Source organism: Salvelinus alpinus, chromosome 1 (genome assembly GCF_045679555.1).
Source record: "Salvelinus alpinus chromosome 1, SLU_Salpinus.1, whole genome shotgun sequence".
Lineage (NCBI taxonomy): Eukaryota > Metazoa > Chordata > Actinopteri > Salmoniformes > Salmonidae > Salvelinus > Salvelinus alpinus.
In genome coordinates this window covers 2,718,352-2,739,063 of record NC_092086.1, presented here as the reverse complement: position 1 = coordinate 2,739,063, position 20,712 = coordinate 2,718,352, and the positions used below count along the sequence as shown (strand labels likewise).

Genomic DNA, 20,712 nt, shown 5'->3' with positions numbered 1-20,712 from the left:
CAGACTAGGATCAATACGTTAGACAGATAATCTACTGATGGGGGTATACTACAGACTAGGATCAATACGTTAGACAGATAATCTACTGATGAGGTATACTACAGACTAGGATCAATACGTTAGACAGATAATCTACTGATGGGGGTATACTACAGACTAGGATCAATACGTTAGACAGATAATCTACTGATGAGGTATACTACAGACTAGGATCAATACGTTAGACAGATAATCTACTGATGGAGGTATACTACAGACTAGGATCAATACGTTAGACAGATAATCTACTGATGGAGGTATACTACAGACTAGGATCAATACGTTAGACAGATAATCTACTGATGGGGTATACTACAGACTAGGATCAATACGATAGACAGATAATCTTCTGATGGGGTATACTACAGACCAGGATCAATACGTTAGACAGATAATCTTCTGATACTGATGGGGTATACTACAGACTAGGATCAATACGTTAGACAGATAATCTTCTGATACTGATGGGGTATACTACAGACTAGGATCAATACGTTAGACAGATAATCTTCTGATGGGGTATACTACAGACCAGGATCAATACGTTAGACAGATAATCTTCTGATACTGATGGGGGTATACTACAGACTAGGATCAATACGTTAGACAGACTACTCTACTCTAACCTAACCTGTGTGTGTCTGTAACAGAGAGTGTGTGTCTGTAACAGAGTGTGTGTCTGTAACAGAGAGTGTGTGTCTGTAACAGAGTGTGTGTCTGTAACAGAGAGTGTGTGTCTGTAACAGAGAGTGTGTGTCTGTAACAGAGAGTGTGTGTCTGTAACAGAGAGTGTGTGATAGATGTTGCCTCTTTGAGGGCTACTAGGCCGAAGCCTGCTGATGTAACAGTATAACTTTAGCGCGTACCCGCTAACTAGCTAGCCATTTCACATCCGTTACACTGACAGTGAACAACAGAACAACACCACTAGCCAGCTGGTTAGGGCTTAGGGGGCTAGGAGTTAGGATGCATCATGCTAGGGCTTGGGGACTAGGAGTTAGGATGCATCATGTGAGGGCTTGGGGACTAGGAGTTAGGATGCATCATGTTAGGGCCTGGGGACTAGGAGTTAGGATGCATCATGTTAGGGCTTGGGGACTAGGAGTTAGGATGCATCATGTTAGGGCTTGGGGACTAGGAGTTAGGATGCATCATGTTAGGGCTTTGGGACTAGGAGCTAGGATGCATCATGTTAGGGCTTGGGGACTAGGAGTTAGGATGCATCATGTTAGGGCTTGGGGACTAGGAGTTAGGATGCATCATGTTAGGGCCTGGGGACTAGGAGTTAGGATGCATCATGTTAGGGCTTGGGGACTAGGAGTTAGGATGCATCATGTGAGGGCCTGGGGACTAGGAGTTAGGATGCATCTTGTTAGGGCTTGGGGGACTAGGAGTTAGGATGCATCATGTTAGGGTCTGGGGACTAGGAGTTAGGATGCATCATGTTAGGGTCTGGGGACTAGGAGTTAGGATGCATCATGTGAGGGCTTGGGACTAGGAGTTAGGATGCATCATGTGAGGGCTTGGGGACTAGGAGTTAGGATGCATCATGTTAGGGCCTGGGGACTAGGAGTTAGGATGCATCATGTTAGGGCTTGGGGACTAGGAGTTAGGATGCATCATGTGAGGGCTTGGGGACTAGGAGTTAGGATGCATCATGCTAAAGGCTTGGGGACTAGGAGTTAGGATGCATCATGTTAGGGCTTGGGGACTAGGAGTTAGGATGCATCATGTTAGGGCTTGGGGACTAGGAGTTAGGATGCATCATGTTAGGGCTTGGGGGACTAGGAGTTAGGATGCATCATGTTAGGGCTTGGGGACTAGGAGTTAGGATGCATCATGTTAGGGCTTGGGGGACTAGGAGTTAGGATGCATCATGTGAGGGCCTGGGGACTAGGAGTTAGGATGCATCATGTTAGGGCTTGGGGACTAGGAGTTAGGATGCATCATGTGAGGGCTTGGGGACGAGGAGTTAGGATGCATCATGTGAGGGCCTGGGGACTAGGAGTTAGGATGCATCATGTTAGGGCTTGGGGACTAGGAGTTAGGATGCATCATGTTAGGGCTTGGGGACTAGGAGCTAGGATGCATCATGTTAGGGCTTGGGGGGCTAGGAGTTAGGATGCATCATGTTAGGGCTTGGGGACTAGGAGTTAGGATGCATCATGTTAGGGCTTGGGGACTAGGAGTTAGGATGCATCATGTTAGGGCTTGGGGACTAGGAGTTAGGATGCATCATGTTAGGGCTTGGGGGACTAGGAGTTAGGATGCATCATGTTAGGGCTTGGGGACTAGGAGTTAGGATGCATCATGTTAGGGCCTGGGGGACTAGGAGTTAGGATGCATCATGTGAGGGCTTGGGGACTAGGAGTTAGGATGCATCATGTTAGGGCTTGGGGACTAGGAGTTAGGATGCATCATGTGAGGGCTTGGGGACTAGGAGTTAGGATGCATCATGTGAGGGCCTGGGGACTAGGAGTTAGGATGCATCATGTTAGGGCTTGGAGACTAGGAGCTAGGATGCATCATGTGAGGGCCTGGGGACTAGGAGTTAGGATGCATCATGTTAGGGCTTGGGGACTAGGAGTTAGGATGCATCATGTTAGGGCCTGGGGACTAGGAGTTAGGATGCATCATGTTAGGGCTTGGGGACTAGGAGTTAGGATGCATCATGTGAGGGCTTGGGGACTAGGAGCTAGGATGCATCATGTTAGGGCTTGGGGACTAGGAGTTAGGATGCATCATGTTAGGGCCTGGGGACTAGGAGTTAGGATGCATCATGTTAGGGCTTGGGGACTAGGAGTTAGGATGCATCATGTGAGGGCTTGGGGACTAGGAGCTAGGATGCATCATGAGGGCTTGGGGACTAGGAGCTAGGATGCATCATGTTAGGGCTTGGGGACTAGGAGCTAGGATGCATCATGTGAGGGCTTGGGGACTAGGAGTTAGGATGCATCATGTTAGGGCCTGGGGACTAGGAGCTAGGATGCATCATGTTAGGGCTTGGACGCCTAGGAGCTAGGATGCATCATGTTAGGGCTTGGGGACTAGGAGTTAGGATGCATCATGTTAGGGCTTGGGGACTAGGAGTTAGGATGCATCATGTTAGGGCTTAGGGGACTAGGAGTTAGGATGCATCATGTTAGGGTCTGGGGACTAGGAGTTAGGATGCATCATGTTAGGGTCTGGGGGACTAGGAGTTAGGATGCATCATGTTAGGGTCTGGGGACTAGGAGTTAGGATGCATCATGTTAGGGTCTGGGGACTAGGAGTTAGGATGCATCATGTTAGGGCCTGGGGACTAGGAGTTAGGATGCATCATGTTAGGGCCTGGGGACTAGGAGTTAGGATGCATCATGTGAGGGCTTGGGGAGTAGGAGTTAGGATGCATCATGTTAGGGCTTGGGGACTAGGAGTTAGGATGCATCATGTGAGGGCTTGGGGACTAGGAGTTAGGATGCATCATGTGAGGGCATGGGGACTAGGAGTTAGGATGCATCATGTGAGGGCTTGGGGGACTAGGAGTTAGGATGCATCATGTGAGGGCTTGGGGACTAGGAGTTAGGATGCATCATGTGAGGGCTTGGGGACTAGGAGTTAGGATGCATCATGTTAGGGCTTGGGGGACTAGGAGTTAGGATGCATCATGTTAGGGCCTGGGGACTAGGAGTTAGGATGCATCATGTTAGGGCTTGGGGACTAGGAGTTAGGATGCATCATGTGAGGGCCTGGGGACTAGGAGTTAGGATGCATCATGTGAGGGCTTGGGGACTAGGAGTTAGGATGCATCGTGTGAGGGCTTGGGGACTAGGAGTTAGGATGCATCATGTTAGGGCTTGGGGGACTAGGAGTTAGGATGCATCATGTTAGGGCCTGGGGACTAGGAGTTAGGATGCATCATGTTAGGGCTTGGGGGACTAGGAGTTAGGATGCATCATGTTAGGGCCTGGGGACTAGGAGTTAGGATGCATCATGTTAGGGCTTGGGGACTAGGAGTTAGGATGCATCATGTGAGGGCCTGGGGGACTAGGAGTTAGGATGCATCATGTGAGGGCTTGGGGACTAGGAGTTAGGATGCATCATGTTAGGGCATGGGGACTAGGAGTTAGGATGCATCATGTTAGGGCTTGGGGACTAGGAGTTAGGATGCATCATGTTAGGGCATGGGGACTAGGAGTTAGGATGCATCATGTTAGGGCTTGGGGACTAGGAGTTAGGATGCATCATGTTAGGGCCTGGGGGACTAGGAGTTAGGATGCATCATGTTAGGGCTTGGGGACTAGGAGTTAGGATGCATCATGTTAGGGCTTGGGGACTAGGAGTTAGGATGCATCATGTTAGGGCTTGGGGGACTAGGAGTTAGGATGCATCATGTTAGGGCTTGGGGACTAGGAGTTAGGATGCATCATGTGAGGGCTTGGGGACTAGGAGTTAGGATGCATCATGTTAGGGCCTGGGGACTAGGAGCTAGGATGCATCATGTTAGGGCTTGGGGACTAGGAGTTAGGATGCATCATGTTAGGGCCTGGGGACTAGGAGTTAGGATGCATCATGTTAGGGCTTGGGGACTAGGAGTTAGGATGCATCATGTTAGGGCTTGGGGACTAGTAGTTAGGATGCATCATGTTAGGGCTTGGGGACTAGTAGTTAGGATGCATCATGTTAGGGCTTGGGGACGAGGAGTTAGGATGCATCATGTGAGGGCTTGGGGACTAGGAGTTAGGATGCATCATGTGAGGGCTTGGGGGACTAGGAGTTAGGATGCATCATATTAGGGCTTGGGGACTAGGACTTAGGATGCATCATGTTAGGGCCTGGGGACTAGGAGTTAGGATGCATCATGTGAGGGCTTGGGGGACTAGGAGTTAGGATGCATCATGTGAGGGCTTGGGGACTAGGAGTTAGGATGCATCATGTGAGGGCTTGGGGACTAGGAGTTAGGATGCATCATGTTAGGGCTTGGGGGACTAGGAGTTAGGATGCATCATGTTAGGGCCTGGGGACTAGGAGTTAGGATGCATCATGTTAGGGCTTGGGGACTAGGAGTTAGGATGCATCATGTGAGGGCTTGGGGGACTAGGAGTTAGGATGCATCATGTGAGGGCTTGGGGACTAGGAGTTAGGATGCATCATGTGAGGGCTTGGGGACTAGGAGTTAGGATGCATCATGTTAGGGCTTGGGGGACTAGGAGTTAGGATGCATCATGTTAGGGCCTGGGGACTAGGAGTTAGGATGCATCATGTTAGGGCTTGGGGACTAGGAGTTAGGATGCATCATGTGAGGGCCTGGGGGACTAGGAGTTAGGATGCATCATGTGAGGGCTTGGGGACTAGGAGTTAGGATGCATCATGTTAGGGCATGGGGACTAGGAGTTAGGATGCATCATGTTAGGGCTTGGGGACTAGGAGTTAGGATGCATCATGTTAGGGCATGGGGACTAGGAGTTAGGATGCATCATGTTAGGGCTTGGGGACTAGGAGTTAGGATGCATCATGTTAGGGCCTGGGGGACTAGGAGTTAGGATGCATCATGTCAGGGCTTGGGGACTAGGAGTTAGGATGCATCATGTTAGGGCTTGGGGACTAGGAGTTAGGATGCATCATGTTAGGGCTTGGGGGACTAGGAGTTAGGATGCATCATGTTAGGGCTTGGGGACTAGGAGTTAGGATGCATCATGTGAGGGCTTGGGGACTAGGAGTTAGGATGCATCATGTTAGGGCCTGGGGACTAGGAGCTAGGATGCATCATGTTAGGGCTTGGGGACTAGGAGTTAGGATGCATCATGTTAGGGCCTGGGGACTAGGAGTTAGGATGCATCATGTGAGGGCTTGGGGGACTAGGAGTTAGGATGCATCATGTTAGGGCCTGGGGACTAGGAGTTAGGATGCATCATGTTAGGGCTTGGGGACTAGGAGTTAGGATGCATCATGTGAGGGCTTGGGGACTAGGAGTTAGGATGCATCATGTTAGGGCTTGGGGACTAGGAGTTAGGATGCATCATGTGAGGGTTTGGGGACTAGGAGTTAGGATGCATCATGTGAGGGTTTGGGGACTAGGAGTTAGGATGCATCATGTTAGGGCTTGGGGACTAGGAGTTAGGATGCATCATGTGAGGGTTTGGGGACTAGGAGTTAGGATGCATCATGTGAGGGCTTGGGGACTAGGAGTTAGGATGCATCATGTTAGGGCTTGGGGGACTAGGAGTTAGGATGCATCATGTTAGGGCTTGGGGGACTAGGAGTTAGGATGCATCATGTGAGGGCTTGGGGACTAGGAGTTAGGATGCATCATGTGAGGGCTTGGGGGACTAGGAGTTAGGATGCATCATGTTAGGGCTTGGGGACTAGGAGTTAGGATGCATCATGAGGGCTTGGGGGACTAGGAGTTAGGATGCATCATGTGAGGGCTTGGGGACTAGGAGTTAGGATGCATCATGTTAGGGCTTGGGGGGCTAGGAGTTAGGATGCATCATGTGAGGGCTTGGGGACTAGGAGTTAGGATGCATCATGTTAGGGCTTGGGGGGCTAGGAGTTAGGATGCATCATGTTAGGGCCTGGGGACTAGGAGTTAGGATGCATCATGTTAGGGCCTGGGGACTAGGAGTTAGGATGCATCATGTTAGGGCTTGGGGACTAGGAGTTAGGATGCATCATGTTAGGGCTTGGGGACTAGGAGTTAGGATGCATCATGTTAGGGCCTGGGGACTAGGAGTTAGGATGCATCATGTTAGTGCCTGGGGACTAGTAGTTAGGATGCATCATGTTAGGGCTTGGGGACGAGGAGTTAGGATGCATCATGTGAGGGCTTGGGGACTAGGAGTTAGGATGCATCATGTGAGGGCTTGGGGGACTAGGAGTTAGGATGCATCATATTAGGGCTTGGGGGACTAGGACTTAGGATGCATCATGTTAGGGCCTGGGGACTAGGAGTTAGGATGCATCATGTGAGGGCTTGGGGGACTAGGAGTTAGGATGCATCATGTGAGGGCTTGGGGACTAGGAGTTAGGATGCATCATGTGAGGGCTTGGGGACTAGGAGTTAGGATGCATCATGTTAGGGCTTGGGGGACTAGGAGTTAGGATGCATCATGTTAGGGCCTGGGGACTAGGAGTTAGGATGCATCATGTTAGGGCTTGGGGACTAGGAGTTAGGATGCATCATGTGAGGGCTTGGGGACTAGGAGTTAGGATGCATCATGTGAGGGCTTGGGGACTAGGAGTTAGGATGCATCATGTGAGGGCTTGGGGACTAGGAGTTAGGATGCATCATGTTAGGGCTTGGGGGACTAGGAGTTAGGATGCATCATGTTAGGGCCTGGGGACTAGGAGTTAGGATGCATCATGTTAGGGCTTGGGGACTAGGAGTTAGGATGCATCATGTGAGGGCCTGGGGGACTAGGAGTTAGGATGCATCATGTGAGGGCTTGGGGACTAGGAGTTAGGATGCATCATGTTAGGGCATGGGGACTAGGAGTTAGGATGCATCATGTGAGGGCTTGGGGACTAGGAGTTAGGATGCATCATGTTAGGGCTTGAAGACTAGGAGTTAGGATGCATCATGTGAGGGCTTGGGTACTAGGAGTTAGGATGCATCATGTGAGGGCTTGGGTACTAGGAGTTAGGATGCATCATGTGAGGGCTTGGGGACTAGGAGCTAGGATGCATGTGAGGAATGGTGTCAGGTCAATGCGTGTGTAATTAACACGTCTGTAGCTGTAATAGTGTGTTAACTCTTCTGTCTGTCTGGACGTAGCAGTTAGCTACCTAGCTAGCTAGCGGCTCCTACACTTCTGAGAAACACTGACCGCTCAACACTACAACACACAACCAGGGGACACTGTGTGAGCCCTAAACGCTTCTCCAGCCCGAACTGACCACTACCGCTGCATTTTAAAACCGGGATCAACCGTGCTCTGTATAAAGGCCTTAAGAAAAACATTTTATATATTTCCTCCTTTTTTCTCATAAGTCGGTAAGAGAGAGAGAGAGAGAGAGAGAGAGAGAGAAGGGGCGTTTCACAACCGGCTGTAGTTTAGTTGCAGTAAGCAGCAGCGTGTTACGCGACGCGCCCGGTTCCGTGACACCGGACCAATCAGATCGCGCAAATCCGAAAGTTTACCTTTTATGGCTCGAGCCGGGCATCTGACCCGAGATAAAAACCACGCGCCCACCGAATACCGGTTCACTTTTGAGGCGCAGTCACACGCAGTTCGTGCGGGATATCATTTACCCTTGAAACAGGTTTCCTTAACAGCGACAAGCCACCCCCCCCTAAAACCAAAAGGTAAGAATAGCGACATTTCTCAACTATTTAATGACGTTTGATAACAGATACAAAGTAAACACGGCTCTGGTTGCTTATTTGAGTATTTAATCTGGTTTGTAATATAGTGAGGACATGAACTACAACGCTGTTTGTATGATAAAGGGTAGACTAACTAGTTAACATGTTGTTTTTAAGTCATATGCATGGTTGATCAGGTTCAGTAGATGTGTTGGTTGGGTTTGAAACAGTTTGACTTTATAAAGTGACATCCTGTTTAATGAATTGGGCGGATATGCAGGTGTAACTGCGTGACTTGTTAGGTAATCAATAACCGGCTTAAACCTATACAACGGTCCCCTGCAGTGAATTGGTTTTTGTTAACATATGAATGTGTTAAAACGTGTTATTTTCCCAGCCGTTGGCTCCCCCGGTAAAAGGGGCTCGGGGACGGTCGTCTTTGTGTTGCGCTCTGCGGCTGGGGGGTTGAGACCTGGTTTAACCTGCTAGTTAGCTTAGCAACATGTTTAACACCCTCCCTTTCAGACACTCGACACAGTTGGGACACTTAGACGAGCTATGGACGTTAGACTCATTCACTTTATTGGTTGTGTAGTACTTAAAGCCGTAGTTATTATAACCTGAGCGGTTAGTTAACGGTAAACCGTCCGGTCAGGAGGAAGGGCAACTTCCATCGGCAGTTACCAAGGCGTGGCCAGCAGGAAATGGCCTCTAACCAGACAGGTTTATATTCACAACACTGGTCTTGGCAGTTAACTAGCTGCATAATAAATAATTATGGCTTGTAGCTTCTCTTTTTTGCTTCTCTTGTTGGAGAGCAGTAATTCGCTTTGAAGAGTTAAACAAAGCGTTTAAGTTTTATAAAGATTAATTTTTTCAAGTCATAACGCATATTTAAGTCGGGATTTCTACACGGTCACATTCCAGTTTTTTTGGAGGTTTCTAAAATGGCGGCTGGGGGTGAAATACTACTTGGGGAAGAGGGAGTGGTCACGTCCGGGTTTTGTAAAAAAAAAAGGCAAATATGTTCCTTTACTGGTTGTGAACCGCGAAAGCTGCACAGACTCCAAAACATGTCCTTATATGGTAATGTCGAAGATGCAGCGCCACTTTCCTTTGTCTAGAGGGCGCAGTGCGGTTTCCACCTAGCGGTCAGAACACAGCATTACAACCTGTCAGGAAGTCAGAACGTGTTGCGTCATGTCGTCACAGGGCGCTGTGCGGAAGGGTTTCTAAGGGTGACGCTGTGCGGAAGTGTGCAAGGCTGACGCTGTTTGTTTTCTCAAACGTTTGGTGTTTAGTTCCTATTTATTGACATGTTTCTTTTTTGCAGTTCAAAATGGAAGATGAAATCGCCGCACTGGTTGTTGACAACGGATCCGGTATGTGCAAAGCCGGATTCGCAGGAGATGACGCGCCTCGGGCTGTCTTCCCCTCCATCGTCGGTCGTCCCAGGCATCAGGTGAGGAACCAGGGTTTTACCAGGAAATGGGCCTGTTGCTAATGCCCAAATGTAAACAAAACAAATCATATGATGGGGCCTTGAAACATTTTCAACTTTAAAATATTACAGATTGTATGTTTGGTCAGTGTTTACCATTAATTATAGGCCTAGTGACTAGATGAACCATCCCATAGTATAGATCACATCCCTGTAGTGGCTACATTACAACCAGCACCTTCTCAATGTAGTCAGACTTACTAATGAGCACATTGCTAACTTAGTAGTTGTATATGCTAACCCCATCAATCTACTAGTTGGTATGCTAGCCGTGTCCTAGCTAGCGGCTGTATATGCTAACCCTGTCCTGTCTCCAGGGAGTGATGGTTGGCATGGGCCAGAAGGACAGCTACGTGGGAGACGAGGCTCAGAGCAAGAGAGGTATCCTGACTCTGAAGTACCCCATCGAGCACGGCATCGTCACCAACTGGGATGACATGGAGAAGATCTGGCATCACACCTTCTACAACGAGCTGAGAGTGGCTCCAGAGGAGCACCCCGTCCTGCTCACAGAGGCCCCCCTCAACCCCAAAGCCAACAGGGAGAAGATGACCCAGGTACATCCTCTACCTCTCCTCCTCTACCCTCTTTACGGTTCAGTTCTGCCTTCTCTTTCCTCACGTTGTCCTCCTCTCCTCCAGGCCGTCTCTTCTGACAGCTGATTTGTCCTCCGTCTCTCTCTGGAAGCTGCAGGTCTTTCTCCTTTCTGTGTTTCTGCACCTTGCTGTCCTAAATGATGACTGTTATGGCGCGTAGAGCAGTTGCATCACTTTAATGATGACATTTCTAACAACACGACGGCACTCTGCCAGCTGACTTAATGTATCAACAGCAACACTAACTCTACAGGGGTCTGTGTTGACCTGCACGGCCCGGTGGGACGGACTGCTGTGTTTCTGAACTGTTTCTCTCCACTAACTGTTACCCCTTAACTACTAGATCGCATGTTGTGACTCTCATCCCTCTCTACTGTGGTCCTCTAGCACCTTGAGACTCATCCCTCTCCTCTTGTCTCTGCCGCAGATCATGTTTGAGACCTTCAACACCCCTGCCATGTACGTGGCCATCCAGGCCGTGTTGTCCCTGTACGCCTCCGGCCGTACCACCGGTATCGTCATGGACTCCGGTGACGGTGTGACCCACACAGTACCCATCTACGAGGGCTACGCTCTTCCCCACGCCATCCTGCGTCTGGATCTGGCCGGCCGCGACCTCACAGACTACCTGATGAAGATCCTGACGGAGCGAGGTTACAGCTTCACCACCACGGCCGAGAGGGAAATCGTGCGCGACATCAAGGAGAAGCTGTGCTACGTGGCGCTGGACTTCGAGCAGGAGATGGGCACCGCCGCCTCCTCTTCCTCCCTGGAGAAGAGCTACGAGCTGCCTGACGGACAGGTCATCACCATCGGTAACGAGAGGTTCCGCTGCCCAGAGGCCCTCTTCCAGCCCTCCTTCCTCGGTGAGTCTCTTTAACTTGACACTCGGAACAGTCGATTGGGCGGCAGCCATCTTGCGAGCACCGTAGTGACGGCCATTTTGTCTCCTCTCTCTCTCTCCAGGTATGGAGTCTTGCGGTATCCACGAGACCACCTACAACTCCATCATGAAGTGTGACGTGGACATCCGTAAGGACCTGTACGCCAACACGGTGCTGTCCGGAGGAACCACCATGTACCCCGGCATCGCTGACAGGATGCAGAAGGAGATCACCTCTCTGGCTCCCTCAACCATGAAGATCAAGGTAAGAATCACAACCACTACCACTCTCTACACTGTCTGTCCCTTATGAAGACTTACCTACAAAGGACACAAGCACTACCAACTAGGACTAATACCAGTCATCTAATTGGATGTACTGTAAACATTAGTGAACCGGTTCTCACTACTAGTAGGCTTAGCTACCAGTCCCTTATAAAGATCACTAATACACAGCTATTACAGTAGTCTTAACACAGTAAAATTAACCCATTCATACCGTAAACAGCAATACAATACGTAACTTAGTATCCTGTAGACTTATCTGAGGTCCTGTCCTTTAACTCATGTCTCTCTGCTGCCACCGTGTGGTCAGATGTTAGTACTGCAGTCTAAACCATGTTAAATTAACCCATCTCTCCTCTCCTCCAGATCATCGCCCCTCCAGAGCGTAAATACTCCGTCTGGATCGGAGGCTCCATCCTGGCTTCTCTCTCCACCTTCCAGCAGATGTGGATCAGCAAGCAGGAATACGACGAGTCTGGTCCCTCCATCGTCCACCGTAAATGCTTCTAAACCAACAGACTGTTCCCATCCCAAACGACCAACCCAGCCACCCGACTACCACTTCAGCTCTGCCACCAGACACACCACCCAGAAGGAGAGAGAGAGAGGGGGCCGCGGAGTGGAGCCCAAACCCAGCTTCTCAGTCTCATTGGCATGGCTTCTGTTATATTGGCGCTTTTTTTTTGACTCAGGATCTGTGAGAAAAAAAATTAAACTGGAACGGTGAAACAACAAAGGATTTTAGTAAAAATTTAAGGACCCTGAGATTCTATCATGCAACTGAGGACTTTAAAAAAAAAAAACGACACATGTACATTCAGTTTCTTTCTTGAGTCATTCCAATTGTTTTGTTAACTTTTCAGAACAGGTATTTGCCTCTGTGAAGGCTGCCGGCTTCCGGGTCTCTGCCACAGCGATCTGTAACATGGGGCAGGATGGCTTGTATGTAAATTATGTCACAACGTCTGTTTTTTTGTACTTGCAGCCTTAAAGTCTTGGTCCTGTTCTTTTTTTTTTTTTGGTTTTTGTTTATGCAAATGAACCCGAGTGTGACCTCTGCTGGGGGGGGTCAGAGGTGATTAGGGTGCCAGGGGGACCACAGTAGGGGGGGGGGGGTCAACTTGTACACTGACTAAACTCCCAATAAAGTGCACATGTGTTCCGACATGACTTCCTGTTTGAGACTCCTTCCTTCCTGTACTTTTCACTGTTGTCTGGGTGGGGTGACCGGAAGCTTTCGGGGGTCAAGCCGATTTTATAAAGTTCTGTAACGAGGTTTAGTGTTTGTTCCAGTCAAACCACCATACTGGTTCGTTCCTACGGCACAGCTAGAGGAACTACCCTGCACTTGAATCTCTCACCTAGCTACCTAAAGATGAATAGACTAATGTACATCTCTGGATAATTGTCTGCTAGTGATGTAACGGGTGCTATTTATTTAACTAGGCAAGTCAGTTAAGAACAAATTCTTATTTTCAATGACGTCCTACCAGGGAACAGTGGGTTAACTGCCTTGTTCAGGGGGCTGTATACTATACGGGCTAGGTGTGGGGATCATTGAATCTGAACAGGGGGTCTCCAATCTGATCATCAGTGTTTTGGAGAGGAGAAATAACAGGTTGCCAGCTGTTTTCAAATAAATGGGCACCTCAACTCTCCTGCAATGCTCCTCTGGGTCCTAAGTTACCATCTCTGGTAAACTTCTGTCAACATAATGGGGAAACTTAAGTAGGCCTGATTTGTAATTCAGTTTTCCACTCATACCTTCTGGGTTTCAAAGAGACCCTTTAATTGTGATTGAGGGAGCACGGAATGTTCTGGACAAACGGCGGTTCTCTACTGCTGCTCGTTCAGTGACAACGTTTCCAAATGGACACGTCATATTTCTGCCAGTAAGTGTACTTTGCGGTTAACATTAAATTGGAAAGTATTTATACGCAGGTTTGGCATGTTGATTAGCTGTGAGTTTGAGATTTAATGACAATGTGAAAATAGCTTGGACTTTTCAGAATTTTTGTTATTTCGGTGGGCTGGTAGCTCACAATTAACCTGGAGACTCCTGCATATCAAATGTTTTTGACGCATTTTTACAGCAAAGTACATCGGTGAGTCTGAACCGGTCCAACTAAACATGGTTTCGATGGTCGATTTGAGAAGGATCAGAAAGCCCTGGTTCCGATGGTAAATTTGAGGATCAGAAAGCCCTGGTTCCGATGGTCGATTTGAGAAGGATCAGAAATCCCCGGTTCCGATGGTAGATTTGAGAAGGATCAGAAAGCCCCGGTTCCGATGGTCGATTTGAGAAGGATCAGAAAGCCCTGGTTCCGATGGTCGATTTGAGAAGGATCAGAAAGCCCTGGTTGATTTGAGAAGGATCAGAAAGCCCTGGTTCCGATGGTCGATTTGAGAAGGATCAGAAAGCCCCGGTTCCGATGGTCGATTTGAGAAGGATCAGAAAGCCCTGGTCGATTTGAGAAGGATCAGAAATCCGTGGTCGATTTGAGACGGTCTCATCAACAGCCAACAGGACGTTAGTCGGGTCACTGCTCTAATGATGTCCATCTCATATAGTCTGGGTACCAGTACAAAGGTGCTTCAACAAAGTACTGAGTAAAGGGTCTGAATACTTATGTAAATACGATATTTTGTGTTGTCACTGGGGGTTATTGTGATGTCATTACGGGCTATTGTGATGTCATTATGGGGTATTGTGATGTCATTATGGGGTATTGTGATGTCATTATGGGGTATTGTGATGTCATTATGGGGTATTGTGTGTAGATTGATGAGGAAAAAAACAATTGAATCCATTTTAGAACGAGGCTGTAACGTAACAAAATGTGGAAAAAGTCAAGGGGTCTGAATACTTCCCATAGACTCTGTCAATAGAACGCAATTCCCTCTTTTTTTAAATGCGCATTTTCTCTCTATGCCTATGCTGACCTTGAATTTAAGCATGAGAATATAGCATGTTATTCACCAAACTATTTGTTGGAGGTGGAGCTAGAATAAGATATGTTCTTCATATTCTAACCTTGATTTCATTCCGTCATAATTCTACCACGTTACCGATCGAGGAAACCGTGACTAAGGTTTAGCGAACCCCTTCCGGTTCCAAGCGGGAAATGCCTCTCCTTTCTTTACCCCACCCCCCCCGATAGAAATAACAGAATTCTCCACACGCTGTCATTTATACATTGATATGAAATAGATACGCTTTTATTCAGAATTTTAATAGTATGCCTTCATACATTTTGCGTGAATGAAATGTGGAGACCCAAGTTTCTCGTCTTTCTGTAAGGCTGAGTTGATGTACGCGCTTTATACTGTGTTCATTATATTCCCGGGGTTTTCTCAGTTTTACTTGACAATTGATACCGTGTTAAATATGAGCCCTATCGGGAGCCACCGTCGGTACAACCCACATACATGGATTTCCATCCCCGTGTACCGTTCTTTCGTCTGGCACGTCCTTGTTCCTGAGGGTCGCTAGTACTAGCGGATTATATCCGGTTGACGTTGTGCACTGCTTCATATGTCGCCTGTTAGAATCACTATGGAACTCAGACCACACGTAGCAGGTTATAACCTGGAGCACGTAGCAGGTTATAACCTGGAGCACGTAGCGGATTATAATCTACAAGATCAGAGTATTTTTTAAATCTACCAGTTGGTGTTGAAACGGACACGAATATTCATTGACGTCTTTCTGTCATTGATCTCTATATTGTGAACCCGTTCTGTCCATGTATTCTATTGAGTCTGCGCACAAAATATATCATTAAAGGTACACCATATTGAAAGGGATGGCTTAAACTAAATGTACTTGAAAACCCCCATTGAATGAAATCTCCAGGAGAAAATCTGTTGGCCATCAAGTCGGAGGATTTTCAGCGTTGAATGACATTTATTCAGATCGCGCAAGGCAGCCAGACCTGCAGAGCGTGTTGCGCGACATAATAAGGTTAAGTAGCCTATTCTGAATACCAAACACTGAGAAGAGTGCAGGAAAGGCGTGCATTGGGAACGGTATAAATTCCTATGTCGGGATCGGTCCCAAAGAGTTGCGCACACCTTGATTGTACAATATTTGCCCATTATTCTCTAAAACAAAAAATGTCAAACTCTTGTCAAATTGGTTGTTGATCATTGCTTAGACAACCATAAATTGTAAAGCCGATTTAAATCAAAACGAGTAACTCGGCAATTTACAATAAAGCAGTGAGTGCGTACATTTTAAAACAAAAAATCCTACTGGTCCTCCGTGGGAATCGAACACACAACCTCTAGTGTTGCAAGAGCTATGCTTTTACCCACTTGAGCCACGTCATCACAAACCGCTTGACGTCTCAATGTACGCAATGACTGGGTTGTGCAACGTCTATCTCCATGGTGATGGGAAGTCAACAGCTACAAACCTAGCTGACCAGCCTACTGTGTGTACAATACACTAACGTACATGTACATTACGTGGTTCGTAAGGATGGTAAATTAATACTGTACCAAAAAAAAGTGGTTGTTTTCCACGTGTTATTTGATGAATAAAAATATTTAATTTAATGTTGGATGTTTTGTGTCTTTGCCCGTAAACTTTGCACCTTTTGGATGTCGATTCTTTCTGGATTCTATCAGAGGCAACACCTTTACAATCCCACCTATTGAATCCTGTAGGATCCTGTTCATAATTAAACACCTTTACAATCCCACCTATTGAATCCTGTAAGATCCTGTTCATAATTAAACACCTTTACAATCCCCACCTATTGAATAAATATATAGTAGTGTTATAGTATATATATATATAGTAGTGTTATAGTATATATATATATAGTAGTGTTATAGTATATATATATATATAGTAGTGTTATAGTATATATATAGTAGTGTTATAGTATATATATATATATAGTAGTGTTATAGTATATATATATAGTAGTGTTATAGTATATATATATATAGTAGTGTTATAGTATATATATATATAGTAGTGTTATAGTATATATATATATATATATAGTAGTGTTATAGTATATATATATATATATAGTAGTGTTATAGTATATATATATATAGTAGTGTTATAGTATATATATATATAGTAGTGTTATAGTATATATATATAGTAGTGTTATAGTATATATATATATATAGTAGTGTTATAGTATATATATATATATAGTAGTGTTATAGTATATATATATATAGTAGTGTTATAGTATATATATATATAGTAGTGTTATAGTATATATATATATATATATATATATAGTAGTGTTATAGTATATATATATATAGTAGTGTTATAGTATATAACACTGCTATATATCGGTCAGCTGATACTAGTAAAGGCCCAGTCCACTACTTTCGTGAGAAAAAAATATATATATATTTTTTTTATTAATATATTTTTAAATTCTAATTTTTCAGGGCACCCTCAGTACCCCAACTATGAGAGTCACACGTTGGATGAAATGTACCTTAAGCCTATATATGTTTTCTGTAAGTAGTGAGGCAGGCATAACTGTCCTCTCCAAGTTTAGCCTGAAAGGATTTGAGAAATGTGATTGGTTGACGATATGACCTATGACACTGGCCATACGTCTCATCTTGCGTTGTGCAGAATATCAGATCTGTGTTCAGCTTCACCATTACCATGACGATAGAAACTCAGCAACAACAAAAATAAAAACGTCCTCTCGCTGTCAACTGCGTTTATTTTTCAACAAACTTAACATGTGTAAAATATTTGTATGAACATAAACAAGATTCAACAACTGAGACATAAACTGAACAAGTTCCACAGACATGTGACTAACAGAAATGGAATAACGTGTCCCTGAACAAAGGGGGGTGTGGGGGTCAAAATCAAAAGTAACAGTCAGTATCTGGCGTGGCCACCAGCTGCATTAAGTACTGCAGTGCATCTCCTCCTCATGGACTGCACCAGATTTGCCAGTTCTTGCTGTGAGATATACTGAGAATTCTCCAGACCATGTGTGTTAATGATTAATTGCAGAAGAGCCAGTAAGATGGGTGCTCTCTATATGTACTCTGGGTCATTAGACACCATTAGACAAGCACCTGTCTGGGGGGGTTGGACACGACGGGTTATTCCTGTAACTGTGTTATGGCCTGATATGTACTGTTGCTATGGTACTGTTCAATGACAACAAGCTCAGTCCGATGATGCTGTGACACACCGCCCCAGACCGTGACGGACCCTCCACCTCCAAATCGATCCCGCTCCAGAGTACAGGCCTCGGTGTAACGCTCATTCCTTCGACGATAATCGCGAATCTGACCATCACTACTGGTGAGACAAAACCGCGACTCGTCAGTGAAGACTTTTTGCCAGTCCTGTCTGGTCCAGAGACGGTGGGTTTGTGCCCATAGGCGATGTTGTTGCCGGTGATGTCTGGTGAGGACCTGCCTTACAACAGGCCTACAAGCCCTCAGTCCAGCCTCTCTCAGCCTATTGCGGACAGTCTGAGCACTGATGGAGGGGTTGTGCGTCCCTGGTGTAACTCGGGCAGTTGTTGTTGCCATCCTGTACCTGTCCCGCAGGTGTGATGTTCGGATGAACCGATCCTGTGCAGGTGTTGTTACACGTGGTCTGCCACTGCGAGGACGATCAGCTGTCTGTCCTGTCTCCCTGTAGCCCTGTCGTAGGAGTCTCACAGTAGGGACGTTACAATTTATTGCCCTGGCCACATCTGCAGTCCTCATGCCTCCTTGCAGCATGCCTAAGGCACGTTCACGCAGATGAGCAAGGACCCTGGGCAATGAAGAACTGTGAAGTTATTTGGATTGTTTTACGAATGATCTTTTTTCTGAGTATATATTAATATATTTATTCTAATAAGTGGGACTACAAGAGACTGGTTGAGATGTCTGCCTGAAATACGGGACAAATCAACCTTTCCCCCCCCCTAAAGGTTAGGCTTAAGGTTTAGGTTTAAAAGAAAAGTCTGAAAGACATCTTTCTATCATTGGATTGAAACATGCAGCCTTGGGCAGCAGAGGCCGTACTTCACCAGCCAGTTAGGAACACACAACACCCTCCCCTCCGTTTCCTGCTCGGGCTCTGACAGTCATGTGCTGTCAGCCAATAGGACGCCTCTGTTCGGCTTGAACTCAGCCAATCAGAACTGTCTCTGCTGACACACCCACAGAGAAGCTTGCTGGAAGGCATGCTGTGTGTGAGAAGAGACACAGAGGAGAGCGGAGGGGTGAGAGAGACTGAGAGGAGAGAGACACAGAGAGGAGAGCGGAGGGGTGAGAGAGACTGAGAGGAGAGAGACACAGAGGAGAGCGGAGGGGTGAGAGAGACTGAGAGGAGAGAGACACAGAGAGGAGAGCGGAGGGGTGAGAGAGACTGAGAGGAGAGAGACACAGAGGAGAGCGGAGGGGTGAGAGAGACTGAGAGGAGAGAGACACAGAGGAGAGCGGAGGGGTGAGAGACACAGAGAGGAGAGAGACACAGAGAGGAGAGCGGAGGGGTGAGAGAGACTGAGAGGAGAGAGACACAGAGGAGAGCGGAGGGGTGAGAGAGACAGAGGAGAGAGACACAGAGAGGAGAGCGGAGGGGTGAGAGAGACTGAGAGGAGAGAGACACACAGAGGAGAGCGGAGGGGTGAGAGAGACTGAGAGGAGAGACACACAGAGGAGAGCGGAGGGGTGAGAGAGACTGAGAGGAGAGAGACACAGAGAGGAGAGCGGAGGGGTGAGAGAGACTGAGAGGAGAGAGACACAGAGGAGAGCGGAGGGGTGAGAGAGACTGAGAGGAGAGAGACACAGAGAGGAGAGCGGAGGGGTGAGAGAGACTGAGAGGAGAGAGACACAGAGGAGAGCGGAGGGGTGAGAGAGACTGAGAGGAGAGAGACACAGAGGAGAGCGGAGGGGTGAGAGAGACTGAGAGGAGAGACACACAGAGGAGAGCGGAGGGGTGAGAGAGACAGAGAGGAGAGAGACACAGAGGAGAGCGGAGGGGTGAGAGAGACAGAGAGGAGAGAGACACAGAGAGGAGAGCGGAGGGGTGAGAGAGACTGAGCTGCACTTCCTAACCTCCTGACAAATGTACAACCGTATTAGGGACACATATTTCCCTCAGATTACACAGATCCACAAAGAATTAAAAAACAAACCTGATTTTGATAAACTCCCATTGTAAATACAACCCATATTTATGCTTATTTATTTTCCCTTTTGTACTTTATCTATTTACACATCGTTACAACACTGTATATTTACATAATATGATATTTAAAATGTCTTTATTCTTTTGGAACTTCTGTGAGTGTAATGTTTACTGTTCATTTTTTATTGTTTATTTCACTTTTGTTTATCTACTTCACTTGCTTTGGCAACGTTGACACGTTTCCCATGACAATAAAGACCCTTGAATTGACAGAGGAGAGGAGAGAGAGGAGGGGAGAGAGAGACAGAGAGTAGGGGTGAGAGACACAGAGAGGAGAGAGAGGGGAGAGAGAGAGACAGAGGAGAGAGACAGAGAGGAGAGAGAGGGGTGAGAGAGACAGAGAGGAGAGAGAGGAGGGGAGAGAGAGACAGAGAGGAGAGAGAGGAGGGGAGAGAGAGAAATTGAAAGGTGTGTGAGTGAGAAAGGAGGGGGTGTGTCAGAATGTGCATGGTATTTCTGAGAGAAAAACAGGGGGTGCGTGAGTGAGGAAAAGATGGCGAGGGGTGTGTGTGTGTGTGTGTGTGGTGGGGAGTAACTCTGGGATACGTCAGCTCTCAGGGCGACATGAAGCTGAGGTTGGTGTACACACACAGCGGAGGAGGGCGAGTAGTGTGTGTGTGTGTGTGTGTGTGTGTGTGAGCGTTCAGCACGGAGACCCTGAGAGGAAGCCGCTCCTCCATTTTAAAAACAGGACCCAGCTTCATTACTGACACAAAATGGAGTCCAGCTGAACATAGTTTCTCCTTCTGGAGGGCGTTTCCCGGTAACTGGGCCGCGGCTCGGGGACAGGACATTGCTCAGCATCTGCACAGCACTTGAGGACAAATGTTATTGTAAAAAAGTACTTGAAATACAATAGGATTGATCAGCTACAGATCTAGGAGGTCTGATAAGACAGGAGACGACAATTCAGGAGACGACAATCGA

At 47.2% G+C, this 20,712-nt stretch overlaps 1 protein-coding gene across 1 annotated transcript; it reads left to right on the top strand.

Moving 5' to 3' along the window:
* The first annotated feature begins 8,184 nt into the window (after window positions 1-8,184).
* On the top strand, window positions 8,185-12,758 carry actb2 (actin, beta 2). The gene is made up of 6 exons (XM_071390887.1): window positions 8,185-8,323; window positions 9,657-9,785; window positions 10,142-10,381; window positions 10,848-11,286; window positions 11,387-11,568; window positions 11,955-12,758. The coding sequence occupies exons 2-6, from the start codon at window positions 9,663-9,665 to the stop codon at window positions 12,096-12,098; spliced, it is 1,128 nt and encodes a 375-aa protein (XP_071246988.1). The 5' UTR covers window positions 8,185-8,323; window positions 9,657-9,662; the 3' UTR covers window positions 12,099-12,758.
* The last annotated feature ends 7,954 nt before the right edge of the window (window positions 12,759-20,712 follow it).